At 45.1% G+C, this 14,501-nt stretch overlaps 3 protein-coding genes across 3 annotated transcripts; 1 reads left to right on the top strand and 2 right to left on the bottom strand.

Moving 5' to 3' along the window:
* Positions 1–1,388: 1,388 nt before the first annotated feature.
* On the top strand, positions 1,389–7,403 carry LOC127293165 (phragmoplastin DRP1C). Its single transcript, XM_051322734.2, has 16 exons — positions 1,389–1,689; positions 1,778–1,841; positions 1,939–2,043; positions 2,686–2,787; positions 2,995–3,045; positions 3,136–3,197; positions 3,684–3,774; positions 3,915–3,979; positions 4,058–4,252; positions 4,365–4,484; positions 4,607–4,677; positions 4,851–5,076; positions 5,540–5,590; positions 5,706–5,934; positions 6,643–6,782; positions 7,055–7,403. Exons 1-16 carry the CDS (start codon positions 1,549–1,551, stop codon positions 7,178–7,180), a joined length of 1,839 nt encoding a protein of 612 aa, XP_051178694.1. The 5' UTR covers positions 1,389–1,548; the 3' UTR covers positions 7,181–7,403.
* Positions 7,404–7,521: 118 nt separating this feature from the next.
* On the bottom strand, positions 7,522–8,344 carry LOC127293166 (uncharacterized). The gene is made up of 2 exons (XM_051322735.2): positions 7,934–8,344; positions 7,522–7,795 (listed from the first exon to the last, which is right to left on the bottom strand). Exons 1-2 carry the CDS (start codon positions 8,252–8,254, stop codon positions 7,622–7,624), a joined length of 495 nt encoding a protein of 164 aa, XP_051178695.1. The 5' UTR covers positions 8,255–8,344; the 3' UTR covers positions 7,522–7,621.
* Positions 8,345–8,618: 274 nt separating this feature from the next.
* Positions 8,619–14,126, bottom strand: LOC127293164 (NADH dehydrogenase [ubiquinone] iron-sulfur protein 1, mitochondrial). Its single transcript, XM_051322733.2, has 5 exons — positions 13,610–14,126; positions 13,057–13,303; positions 12,398–12,692; positions 11,581–11,955; positions 8,619–9,893 (listed from the first exon to the last, which is right to left on the bottom strand). The coding sequence occupies exons 1-5, from the start codon at positions 14,025–14,027 to the stop codon at positions 8,994–8,996; spliced, it is 2,235 nt and encodes a 744-aa protein (XP_051178693.1). The 5' UTR covers positions 14,028–14,126; the 3' UTR covers positions 8,619–8,993.
* Between the last annotated feature and the right edge of the window lie 375 nt (positions 14,127–14,501).

Here is a 14,501-nt window from a genome sequence, read left to right as displayed (position 1 = left end):
ATTGGCTTCTAATTCAATTCTGCTGTTTGGTTGTGTTTGGAAATTTCAATTGAAATCAAGTAGTACAACCAATTTCAAATCCTGTTTGGATGAACAAACTATGGAATTTTCAGTTTCTGAATTTCCTCCGCAGCACCTGGCCGATGGGACGAAGCTGGTACGTAGGGGCGCCCACCATGCCTCGAGCCGACGGTGGCCAGAATCAGCAAAGACGGAGAGGGAATCGCCTGCGCCCCCGCGGCTGCGTGCAGCACCGCACCGCGCTCCAGATTCCACGCGCACGGCGGAGAGGGAATCGCCCGCGCCCCCGCAGCTTCGTGCAGCACAACGCCGCGCTCCAGATTCCACGTGCACGACGCGAATCGACGCTGCGCCGCCGATCTGATCCGGCTGAGGTGGTTGATCGGCGAGGGGAGGTGGGGAGAAGGGGCTGGCGGGGATGAGGGGAGGAGGTGGCGGTGGTGGGTGGGACGAGGCGGCGGCGTAGGGCACGTGCTGGCAGCCGCCGGTTGCTCACATCGGGAGGGACGATGGGGAAACGGCTCCACTCTGTTTCTCCCCAGCCCAGCGACGAACAGGTACGGGGGCGAAGCATTTCCACGCGATTCCGAGTGGGCGAGCTCGGAAAGTTTTGCGGGTTGTTTACACGGACGAAGCGGTACCTCGGAATTTAGTTCAGTTTCCAAGCTTTAATTCCAAGGCCAATCCAAACGGGGGAATTTAACCCCAATTCCAGATTCTATGATTCCATGCCCAATTCTATGCAACCAAACACAGTGTAAGAGTTTTTTATATCGTTTATTCATCCCCTCTAGGCGGCATCTCGTCCTTTCAATGAACATTTTCTTTTGAGATAAACTAATTTCAGTTCCTACAATATGTAAGAAAAATCAACCAAATATAACAATATCGGAATGGATCTTGAGAGTAACTAAGTACTTTACCACATCAATTATTTTGAAACAAAGGGTTAGTTTACTCATGTCTAGCTTCAAAATTTGAAAGCACTGCTGGCTTTGGCTTCGTCTGTGTCTCTCCATCCCCACCGTCCATTTCAAACGCGAGGTGCGGCAAATGGAGGCTCGGAGGTAAGTGCTGCTCACGCGTCGCGCACCAGAAATGGTCCCACTCCCAGCCATGTCGCACAGAGCTGGAACCTGGTAGCGATACAAAGCTGATGGGATCCAACGGCTCCGGCTCCATGGTCCCGGTCCACGCAAATCCGTGGACACGCATCCCATGCCACGTACTCTCTGGCCCCACTCGCAGCCACCCAGCTCGCCTTCCCGGGCCCCACGCCGGCGCTGCAAGCCTGCAACGCCCGGTCCACCCAGCTCGTGCTCCCGACCAAAGCTACATCTACATACACCTTCGCTTTTAAAATCCTTAAGCTGCCATTTTCTCCGATTTCTCATCGTTTCTCACTCCGGCAGATCCCAACCTCCACCGCCACCGCCACCGCGCGCGTCCTCCCACTCCCGCCCGCCGCCGGCGACGACCGCGCTAACCCCACACGCCGCCGCGGGCGCACGGGCGGGCTCGCCCGAGATGGCGACGATGGGGAGCCTGATCGGGCTGGTGAACCGGATCCAGCAGGCCTGCACCGTGCTCGGCGACTACGGGGGCGGCGGCGGCGGCGGGGGCTCCCTCTGGGACTCGCTCCCCTCCGTCGCCGTCGTCGGAGGCCAGGTACGCGCCGCCACTTGCCTCCCAGATCCGCGCCCAGATCTGGCCGCCCAACCGCTCGCCCGCTGACCGCGTTTTCTGATGCCTCCAGAGTTCCGGGAAGTCGTCGGTGCTCGAGAGCATTGTCGGGAGGGACTTCCTGCCTCGTGGATCTGGTAATCCCCTCCATAGATCGCCGCCTTTTTTAAATACTTGGCAACCACTCGAGGTCGTGAGGCACTGATTCGCGTCAGTCATCGTTGGTCTGATCAGGGATTGTGACGAGGATGCCGTTGGTGCTGCAGCTCCACAAGACGGAGGGCGGGACGGAGTACGCCGAGTTCCTCCACCTCCCGCGGAAGCGGTTCACTGACTTTGGTAACTCCTTTTGCGCTTTTGCAGCCCCAGCAGCTTGCTTTGGTTTCTTCAGTCCCAATTATTAGAGTTAGTGTTGTGGAAAGATGTTTTCTATCGCAGCCAAAACTGACCCAAGAGTGATACAAATTACTGTAGAAAACGTCTTGCATCCCCTAATTATATTCAGTGCACCGAATTACTTCCACTACGTGATCTATCAATCTGTAGAGAAGTATATACAATTAGCATAAACACTGCCCTAATATCAAATATATGTACTAGAGTATTCAGCAACCAAAGTAGAGTCTATAGTACTATACAACACCAGAACACGTGTAAGAATTATACGCAAATTATAAATACTTTGAAGGTCCATGCAATATGGCAATAGGTACCCCCCAATAGTAGCATCTCGTAATTTTAGTTCTCCTCGTGCAGCAAACTTAGTTTTTTGTGGCACACAACTGAGTTCAGCTCTTCTTTTAGAACCATGAACTTCTGGGCTGTTCACTATTAATTAGCATGATAATTTTGATGCTTTCTATTTATTATCTATTGTTGACGAGAGTAAGACATCAAAGGAGTTATGATTACTGATCTGCTCTTTTGTTCGTTTGTATTATGGTGATGTTAAGTTAAACTTCTGTTTAACCTTTAATGCAGCTGCTGTTAGGCAAGAGATTTCTGATCACACTGATCGCATTACTGGAAAATCAAAAGCAATATCAAATAAGCCTATCCAGTTGAGTATATATTCTCCACATGGTAAGTCCTGGTATTTGTTTAGATTTTCTGAGGTGTATCTCAGTGTTTACTTTTCAATTTATAACTGAAGCATTTTTTTGGCAAAATGTGTTGATGCTGCACTATGTTGCCCATATTCCTAAAGATTTCTAAATGCTGACTAGATATATGCTCCTTATTATATTTTACCTTTTGAGCTAGTTTAATTTGGCAAACTTATATGTGCAGTTGTTAACTTGACACTTATTGATCTTCCTGGACTTACAAAGGTTGCAGTAGGTAATGTCTCTATCGACCTAGCATTTCTTCTTTGGTTAGCATACTCTTCTTTATTGTATTATTACCTAACTATCGTAACTGCAACTACAGAGGGGCAGCCAGAGTCTATTGTCCAAGATATTGAAAACATGGTCCGGTCTTATGTTGACAAGGTAAAAGAATCATCGCTGTGGTTTGATATTACTGATCATAATGCCATGTTTATTTAAGCTACATTTTCATGAATATTCCCTGTCATACTATGCCAGCTCTTACTCCATTTTAGCCTAATGGTATTGTTTAGGCGTTTTCCTCCCTCCAGGAGTTGGTATAATAAATTTAGAATTAGTCTTAATTTTGCTCATCATTCTTGTTTTCTTGCTACATACTCCCTCTGTCCCGGTTTACAGGGCCTACGCGTATCCCAATATCGTAAATTTGACCAATATGATATAAGTTTTACAATATAAAAATTATACTGTACTTTCTAATGATATATATTTTTTAGTATATATATTATGTCATGTTGGTTAAATTAATGATCTAGAGATACACGCAACACCTATAAACCGGGACGGAGGTAGTACTATTTATATTGCGAGTCCTATTTTATTTATATGGGCCAAGATGATTTACTTTTCGTTGTTTGGAAACTTCAGCCAAACTCTATCATATTGGCCATCTCTCCAGCAAACCAAGATATAGCAACATCAGATGCCATCAAGCTTGCTAAGGAAGTTGATCCTTCAGGTGCAGTTCGATATTTGTTCACTGCAATATTTCAATCCCTTGTGTAAAACATGAATTATAAATGTACCATTTTTGTTATCATGTCACATTAGTCTCGCAAGTTTCTTTTCTTTCTTTTGACATTCTTTTTCATTTGTAAGGTGACAGGACCTTTGGAGTCGTGACCAAACTTGATTTGATGGACAAGGGCACCAACGCTGTTGATGTACGTGATTTTGCAATTGTGATGGACTTACCCTCTGTGGGCATTGCACTTAAAACTTCTTATCTTCATGCATCCTAGGTACTTGAAGGGAGGTCGTACCGCCTGCAGCACCCCTGGGTGGGCGTTGTCAACCGTTCACAGGCTGATATCAACAAAAGTGTTGACATGCTTGCAGCACGTCGCAAAGAACAAGAGTACTTTCAAAGTAGTCCTGATTATGGTCACTTGGCACATAAAATGGGTGCCGAGTATCTTGCTAAGCTTCTGTCAGAGGTTAGGGCATTCTGCTCTGGTAGTATTTTCATAAACTGAATGGTCACTTGACTGTACTTTGCCTAAAATTTTCATAAACTGAATGCCAATGTGCTTCCATTTATTTATCCAGCATTTAGAGGCCGTAATCAAAGCAAAAATTCCAAGTATTATATCAATGATTAACAAGACAGTCGATGAAATTGAAGCTGAATTGGATCGACTTGGTAGGCCAATTGGAGGTGATGCTGGGGTAAGTAATACTTACTCCCATAACAAACTAAACTGTATATTTTATACCATAGTTTAGAATCATTTGCAGTACATTTAACAAACATGTGTATAACATTTTCTCGTACATTTCATAATCGACAGGCGCAACTGTATACGATATTGGACATGTGTCGTGCATTTGACCGTGTTTTCAAAGAGCACTTAGATGGCGGGTAAGATGTTTAACTGTCCCTTTAGTTGATGTGTTTTTCCCTTCCATAATTATGCGATATATGCTGACAAAGGGGCATTCCTACATAGGTGGTGTAGATAATGCAAGCATGCTTTTCATTTCATTTGGTATAACACTTTTGATAATTTACCCTTCATTATTCACTGTTACCAGACGACCAGGTGGAGATCGCATTTATGGTGTCTTTGACCATCAATTGCCTGCAGCACTGAAAAAGCTTCCATTCGATAAACATCTTTCATTGCAAAATGTTCGAAAAGTCATTTCTGAAGCTGATGGTTACCAGCCCCATTTGATTGCCCCTGAGCAAGGTTACAGAAGACTTATCGATAGTTCACTCAGCTACTTTAGGGGTCCAGCTGAAGCTTCAGTTGATGCGGTATAACTATTCATTCATTGCCCCTATTAAGGCTCTTTTACCTTAATGTTGAAGAAATTGTCTCATGTTTCAGTAACTGACATATAAAAATATGAAATTAACTACCATCCATCCAATCAAGATTTTAGCTTATGCCATTTATTCTCATAAAATTAACTAGGGATATTTCTAGACTACAAGAAACTTCTAGCGTAGTAGGGACATCTGAACTACACATGAGTCACGCATGATGTCATTCCATGTGGTTATGTTGGTTAAATTTAAAAATGTCATGTACAATGTCATATGTGAAGATACATAGCAGGAGACCGTTATCTTCTGAACATAGGATGCTCTAGTAAGTGAATGGAGCTCATTCTTCACAAAGATCTGATAGCAAAGCTTGTCTGGGAGCATTTTTCATACCATACAGATATGATTTTCTTCGGTACCTGCAATCTCTCATGGTCTCATAATTTTACAGGTCCATTTGGTATTGAAGGAGCTTGTCCGGAGATCGATTGCAGCAACAGAGGTGAGTGCTACTTTTCAATTTTGGTCAAGGTTACGGATTACTGATCACCAGACATAACTCCTGTTTCACTGTTTCTCGTTTCTTATATATCATGGCTACCTTTGATTTGTGCCAGGAATTGAAACGTTTCCCAACGCTTCAATCAGATATAGCTGCTGCAGCCAATGAAAGCCTGGAAAGATTCCGTGAGGATGGCAGAAAGACTGTTATTCGTCTGGTTGACATGGAAGCCAGTTACCTAACAGTCGAATTCTTCCGGAAACTTCCCACTGAACCAGATAAAGGGGCTAACAATAACACTCCAGCCAACGACAGATATCAGGACAACCATCTCAGAAGAATTGGTAAGTTAAGCATTTGTTCCATTTAACGGACTATTGATTAGGGCAACTAGTTTAGGACCTACTGACAGGGTAATAAAGTCCTCGAATAACAGACCAAACAAGTTTGTGTTAACCAATTTGTCACCATTACCTGGACAACCAGTTACTATAGCTGGTGGTACATCCTCCTTTATGCCCTGTTTGCGTTGTTTTAATTTTTCCTGTTTCATGTGAATTTCTGCCTTGCAAACGGTGCTTTATACCAACATTTTGTATTTGCAACTCTAAAAGTTACTGAAATTATTGCCTGTAGTTGCCAACGAATTTTGTAAGCTCCAGCTAATCTATACTCCTGAAGGTCATGCTGCATCCACATACACTTCTCTTGGTTCCAAAACATTGTAGGAGTTGAGTATAAAGAATATTACATTATTTACTCTTGGTTCTCTCGATAGACAATTGTTTTGAAATGTAATAGCGAAACAGGCAAACTACTGATCAACCTTTTTGTTTTGTATGATCATTCGTGCTCTAGAACCTTAGGGCTAGGGTATCTCTTGTGCAGTGTAGGTATCATTATCAATAAGTTTTTGCTGACACTATTGGTAGCTAGTTACATGCTAGGATATTGACAACCTGTGAATGTTTGATTAAGAACCACCCATGTTAATATAGTTGATAACAATTTACAATATCAATACTAATGATGCCATCACTCTTTTTTTCCAGGGTCAAATGTATCATCTTACATTGGCATGGTTTGCGATACATTGAGAAACACGATTCCAAAAGCCGTTGTACATTGTCAAGTGAAGGAGGCAAAAAGAAACTTGTTGAACCGTTTCTATGCTCATGTGGGAAGCAAAGAGGTATGTTTGCATATGACTTGCCGAATTTACTATTTAGCACATACCTACCAAAAAGGTTTGATCAATAGCCGAACCACGTGCCTTTACTGTACATGACATCATTCTTTATTTGTACTTGACCTTCCACTTTAATTTACCTGCCCACTAGATCAGTGACTAAATGAAAATTTCCATCCAACTTACTTTTTGTTGATCTGGTTTACACAAGTACATCAACATGGGGAGCATACTGAAGCATCTCTCTCTTTTTCTTCTTTGCTTCCGTAACGCAGAAGAAACAGCTGAGCGCGATGTTGGACGAGGATCCTGGTTTGATGGAGAAGAGGGATTCTCTTGTCAAGAAGCTTGAGCTGTACAAATCTGCGAGGAACGAGATCGACTCGGTTGCGTGGAAATGATCTGTTGGGAAGTCGTGGCGGGAACAGATTGATCTGTTTGTAGTAGAAATGCTTCATTCGTCATGCATATGCGCCTACATTGGATGCTTTTGTACACGGGCTTTCTTGCAGAGTGTTTTGTTGCTGGAGACATGGACACCGTTACTTACTCCTTTGGCCATCCTTTGGCCTCATGTATGATTCATATCTATATTAATATTAATACAGATGTATTCTTTGTTCACTCGATCCTTTTGCACGATCCAGTGTTAATCATTTCCAGAGTTCATACGGACCTTTCTCAGTTTGATACCCAAACGAACATTTACCTATTTTGGTATTCTAACGACAATTCTGTGTCATTTGAGAGTACATTGGTCGTTTCATTCCTTGATCCCAAAAGTGAACTGAACTTATTTTTGCTATTCTAACAACAAAAAGATACTCAGATGTTTTCTTTTGCTATTGAAGGCGGCTCTTGAACTCTTCCCAAGGCACATCCTTCTCGATATACTCGATGTTGCTGGGGTCAAATGGCCCCTCCACCACATCCACCGTCTGTATTACCGCCCGCTCCGGGAGCACGCTCATGGCCGGGTCCGGCGCCGTCCTCCCGCTCAAGCTCGACGAGAAGCCCTGCGACATAGTAACACGGCGTCGTCCGTAAGGAAAGGACTCCGGGGAGAAGCACGTCGGAGGTCGCATGAACCTCAGGCGGCCACGGAAGTTATAGTACGGAGTATGTCATTTCGTGCGTGTGCTGGGGGATGATACCTTGAAGACGAGCACGACCTCCAGCTCGCCGTCGACGGCGGCATTCACCAGGAGGGCCTGGCCGCGGACTCCCTCGCTGTACGCCTCCAGCCGCACCATCTCCTCGTTGTGCCCGTACTCCTCCTCGTCGTCTTCGTCCTCTTCCTCGTACCGCACCCGCCTCCTGGCGCCGCACGTCCACCGGTCGCCGGCGGTCAGGACGCACGGCCGCTGCCGGAGAGGGAAGCGCGGGAGCGCGCGGTTGAGGTGGTGCTGGCGCTGCGGGAGGCACCGGCGGAGGGACGGCGACGGGGAGACGGCCGTGGCGGTGGCAGTGGCCATGCTCGCCCTACCGTGTGATGAGTGTCCGTTGCAGGATAAGGCGCGGTGCGAGCGTTTGGTGCTATTCGTACGCGCTGCTACTATGATACTCTGTGTGGACTCTCGATTCTCAAGGTTGGAAGTACGGGAAGGTCTGTCTGCACACTGTAATGAGAGTCAGTGGCTAAGTTTCACACAGACTTCTGCTAATATGGAGGAGAGCGCCAGATGTGCCATCTCTAGGTGACATAGAGCTAAGAATTAGCTAACGACATTACTGTCACTGACATGAGCTAACACGGTGTTTATCAGCCACATCAAATTACAAAAACCAATCAACATAACATACTACAACATGAAGACCAAAAAAAAAAAAAACTTGAGAGGTTCAGAACTATGTTCCATTCAAGTATTCAACACACAAGTGAATGATGAAACCGAGTATACCTTAATTTGCACATACAGCTACATTTGCCTGCTTTCCAGGAACCGGAGAACGAGCAGTACAAACCCAAGAAATACAACAAAATTATTGCTTGTGGCTAATTCAAGAGGACAACAAGCTTATTAAGTATGCTCTGCTTCTCACGCGTTACAGAAATGCACTGCTTTTAAGTTCTGCTGCTCTTCAGATCCAGAGGCAGTCCAAATTACACTCCAACCTCCGAACCAGGCCAAACCAACAACCAGGTGAAGTTCGGAGCAAAAACAGAAAAGCAACTAAAATCTCGCCTGCCAATGTTTAGACGTAGAGTACATCTCACTTCTTCAACAAGGCTGCGCTGCACTGACCCATGATCTTTGAGGCTCGTGTAATCGCATCGGTCATATAGAAGTTCTCCACCACGGTTTTAAATGGAGTCGAGCTCACTTGCTGCTTTACCGGAGGCTTCACCTCGGCAGAGATGGTGGATGGCTCCCTCTCATCCACATGTACAAGGTTAGGTGCCACCATACTGATGCGGTTCCTCACGCCTGCGACGCTGTCGTAAGGCAGCGGAGCCCCGGCAACCTCGGACAGAGCACGGATGATCTTCCAGTCATCCCTAGCATCGCCAACTGTAGGAACAGCCGGGATGGTCCACTGTGTGCATCCCTCGGTGTTCTCGTAGGTTCCTTCTTTCTCGCTGAATGCTGAAGATGGCAGGATAACATTGGCCCTGTAGACAGCCTTGTCACCATGGTGTCCCTGGTAGACGACAAAGGCATCCTCTGGAAGGTTGTCCAAGTTCACATCATCAGCTCCCATCAGGTAAAGAAACTTTGCAGACTTGACGCTCTCGGTAGGATTAGCAACAAGGCCCAGATCAAGAGCTGCTGCCTGTGCAGCGTGGAGCAATAGAACATTAATGCCGTTCCAGTCTGGTCTCGTCACATTGAATTTCTTCGCCACAGTTTCAATTGTTGAGAACACAGCACCATGGTCTTCCCGTTCAAATAATCCAGCTCCAGCGATGATGACAGGATTCTTTGCAGACTTCAGTACTGAACAGAAAGGATGCCGGCCCTCAGCGATCTCAACAAGGGTCTCAGGCCCAGTGCCAAGATGTTTATGGTCATAGTTGAAGTCTGCTGGAGCACCAATGTAGCCCACCTTTGCTTGTGTTGCTCTGACAGTCTTCTGAATCCTTGCATTGACTATAGCAGCTTCAACTCTAGGCTGTTTTATGGCACACAAAAAGGGCATTACTGTTATCCACAATGAAATAAATTATCTGCAGAATGTGAATGAAAAGAAAGGGTAGCCAGAAATAGCACATTTTAATTCCTTTGGTCTAACAAGATAGATATGTCCCAGCAAAAAAAAAACAAGATAGATATGGGGCCTGCTGGCAAATATATTACTCCCTCCGTCTAAAATAGGTGTCTCAGCTTTTTCTAGATGCGAATGTATCTATAACTAAAGTGTGTCTAGATACATATGTATCTAGACAAAACTAAGACGCCTATTTTTGGACAGAGGTGGTAGTATATTTAGTGGCAATTCACTGTCTCAATACGCTTGAAGTCAAAGGAAGTAACTGGGTTTCTTTAGAAACATCAGCTGATTAAAATTGATACTGTATCATATATAGTCCTTCCATTTCAAAATATATAAAGCATGATTTGTTTCATTAGGACAACGGTTTTGGCCAAGAATTGCTTAGTTAATATGTGGTCTATGTGATACAAAATCACACTGATAAGTACTTCTAAAAATTAATTTAGTGACCACCAATTTCATGGCACATAAACCAAATATTAACAAGGCAACTCTTGGTCGAAAAACCAAATCTGAACTGGGGTGTAGATGCTCCTGATTTAATAAAAAAATCAAAACAAATAGTAAAATAATTTTAAAAAATCTAATATTTTCTGACAATGAACATGAACAACTGTTCTACCTGCACACGAAACATTTCCGAGAAAAGACATCTATAGTGGTTTGTGCAAAAAAGCTAAAATACGGTGCTGTTTAGAACGTCTAGATTTGTTTCGTACATCACTTCAATTTGTCTTTTTTGCACAGATCACTACGTAAGTCTTTTTCGGGAGATTTTTGGTGTACAGTTAGAACAAGTGTTCATGTTCATTTTCCAAAAATTTCAGATTTTTTTTAAAATTTTTGCTATTTTTTCGATTTTTTATTAAATCAAGAGCATCTACACCTGGGTTCAGAAATGCCTTGTCCACTCTTGGTCAAATACTTACCTGAATGAAAGAAACTGCGCCTTATATTTTCAAATGGGTAGGTGTAATGCATAGCAACTGCAAAAGAAAAAAAAAAGCCAACGGGCAAGAACATATAATTAAAGACTACTTCCCTCTGATCCTAAAAACAGGGCGCATATGTCCCAGCGCGTCGACCAAGGTGAGCTGACACCAGATACTATTTTCCCATACTACCCCTATCAGAACATCCAAAGTACCTTGTTTCTCAGGATAAAGAAGATGGACTGGGTCGCAGGGCGACTACTGTACATGCAAATGAGGGTAGTTTCGGAAAAATCAGAGCCAAACAAGATATGGGCCTTCCTTTGAGGAAAAATTCTAGGAAATTTATGCGCCTTCTTTTTAGGATCGGAGGGAGTACTTTGCACTTCATGTATTCTATCATTCTGTGGTGTAAGATGTTTCAGCTACAGGGTCTTCTACAAATTCTAGCAAGAGTTTTATGCTATGGCTCTAGAAAAGATGCTTTCAACCAGTTAGCATATTTAGGAGAAACAAAATAAAACTGCAGTTATACACCACGAGAATGTCAAACTAAGGCCAAGTGATTCCAAAGCAGAGCATACTGTTAGATAAGAAAAACAATCAAGAAAATGAACAGTACATAATAGTTACGAGCAAGAAAAAAATCCTACCTGTGTACCAACCAAAAGGAAGACATCAGCTTTCTCAAGCCCAGCAATGCTAGTATTCATTAGGTAGTTTGATCGAAGATCTGCTGGTGGGTTCGGACCATTTCCCTCACAGAGCACCTTATCTGAACCCATTTTGTTGACAAAATCTTTCAATGCCATCATGGATTCTGCATCAGAAAGTTTGCCAGCGACTCCAGTAATTTCTCCTGGTTTAACTTGGTTCAAAACCTCAGCAACAACCGCCATAGCATCACGCCATGTCACTGCCTTAAACCTGCCATCAGAACCACGGATCATAGGATCATTTAGTCTTTGCCTCTTCAGACCATCATAACAAAACCGAGTTTTGTCAGATATCCACTCCTCGTTGATATCCTGCAAGTAATAAAAAAAAGGAGGAAGCTAAATCAAGTATTCATTTTCATGGCTCATTAAAAAGCAGGTTATGTAGTGAAGGTTCACCCAACAAGCTGCTCGAGATAATTCATGTTATGTACCAAAGGTTCATGCGGCCACCATGACGCTCAAAAGACCAGACACTAGAAGAGCGGTACAATAGCGCATAGCACCTAGTTTTCGACTAATAAGGCTAGCCAATAGCAGGGAAGGTAGCAGGGTGGTCCTCAGTGCCTACATGCAGTCTACACGTGCTAGGCGACCTTTTACAACAGGCTTGACAGATATTGTGGGGGGGGGGGGGGGGGGGGGTCATAACACTGTTAAGGCATGCTGAAGTATCAGACAGCATGACCATGTCACCCAAAATAATCACAGAAAACAAAGTAAAAAAAATTGCAACAGGATCAGGCAAGCGAACCTCATTGATGCGTGGAACAATGCGCATAACTTCAGGACCTCTGCTATCAACTCTTATGTTTGAACCTACTGCATCGGTGACATCAATAGTCTCAGTGCCCTTGAGCTCCCAGTTCCTAGCTTTAAATGCAAATGGCTTGGATGTAAGAGCTCCAACGGGGCAGATATCAATAACATTTCCAGATAGTTCGCTTGTCATGAGCTTCTCCACATATGTTCCAATTTCTTCGCCACTGCCACGGCCTAACATACCCAGGTCTTGAACACCAGCAACCTCGGATGCAAACCTGACACACCTGTAAGATACGCCAGTTCCGAAAATTAATACCAAGCAAAGGGTAGCTAAAGCCATTTTCAACAAAGGATGATGTGTTACTGTAACAAGAAAAGATAGAGAGAAGAAACAACTGACTGCACAACAACATCACAAACTAAGAACCAGCAACATGCCTAGTTTGATGCACATGAATAAATTAGAAGGAATGTTCGGTTGTAACAGTTATAACTTAAGTAAGTTTGAACAATAAGCTCTTAATAATCTTATAATGCTAAAAAAATGAAGCATATGCAGTGCTGAAACATTGACATAGAAGATAGCCATGAACTTATTTGAGGTGGATAGTCATAGAAATTTACAAAGATGCATAAAAAAAGCATCACCTTGTACACTGGATGCAACGGGTCATCACGGTCTTGACCAAGGGGCCCAGATTCTTATCGACGACCGACCGCTTCATATCGGTGAAACGACCGCGGTCAGACCCAAAGGCCATAGACTGATCCTGGAGGTCGCACTCCCCGCCCTGATCGCAGATAGGGCAATCCAGCGGATGGTTCATCAACAGGAACTCCATGACGCCCTCCCTTGCCTTCTTTGCGATTGGCGTGTTCGTCTTGATCTTCATCCCTAATCCAACAAGACGCTGCAAGGTTAGGAACTCCCGCATATTTCTTAGTGGAAATTACACACACACTGGACTGGATTGGTCATTCAGTACCTCAACAGTCACTGGCTAAGGCTGATGTTTCTAGTTTGTACAAGCAGTAATGATTAGACGAAAATCTACGCAAGAATGGTAATATGCTGATTGGTGAGAGACGTCTAGGAGCTGAATGGATCTGAGAGACTGATGCACACAGGACAAGCAGAACAAACCACAACATGGCCTGACAGGTAATGAAATGGGCAGGAACAAAAAAAAGAAAGTCTGACCTGGTAGCGCAGGCATGGCGCACGAGGCGACGGGCTTGGGCGACTTCTCGACCTCTACAAGGCACATGCGGCAGTTCCCGGCGATGGAGAGCCTGCTGTGGTAGCAGAACCTTGGGATGTCGACGCCGGCGACCTCGCATGCCTGGAGCACGGAGAAGCCCTTGGGGATCTTGACGGCGTGGCCGTCGACGAAGACCTCGAGCACGTCCTCCGGGTTGGCGGGCAGCTCGACGCGCGCGCCGCCCACGGGCTCCCGCGGCGGCGGCAGCTCCGGGTCGGCGGGCGCCACGGCCGCGCCGGCCTCCGGCGACCCCGCGGACGCGGTCGGGGAGATCCAGCGGCGGGAGGCGGCGACCGACGGGTTGCGGGGCGAGAGGTAGGGCTTGGAGTGGCGCAGCGCCCGCGCGAGGAAGGCCATGGCGGCGGCGGCGGCGGCGGCGGTGGCGAGGCGATTTGGATCGCGCGGAGGTGGGAGACCTCGTGCCCTTGGCTGGTGTGGGTGGAGATGGGGGTGTCTCTCGGGAGTGGAGGCCGCTGCGGTGACAGGTGGGGTCGGAAGAGCAGCGGGACCTGAGTACAGTGCGGTGTGGAGATGCCTGGATGGACGTGGTGCATACACGAGCATAAAACCACATTTATGCAAAATATTTAGAAAACTACCGTTTCACGATTTTTCCCAAAAATCTTCACTCTGCTCTAGATTTTTTTGGGATATGCACTAATCTCAAATTAAACACGGATTGACAACATTTCTGCCTAGTGGGATCCACCTGCCTGGGCTAGTTTTGGTGAGGTGGACAAAACCCCGTTTGAAAGACAAAATATTCTAAAAGAATAAATAAAACATGTATTACAGGATTCGTCTCCTTCCTCAACTCTGGTAAGGGGCGGT

Source organism: Lolium perenne, chromosome 4 (assembly GCF_019359855.2).
Source record: "Lolium perenne isolate Kyuss_39 chromosome 4, Kyuss_2.0, whole genome shotgun sequence".
Lineage (NCBI taxonomy): Eukaryota > Viridiplantae > Streptophyta > Magnoliopsida > Poales > Poaceae > Lolium > Lolium perenne.
The sequence above is the reverse complement of the archived record's forward strand: the minus strand, read 5'-3'. Positions and strand labels throughout refer to the sequence as shown.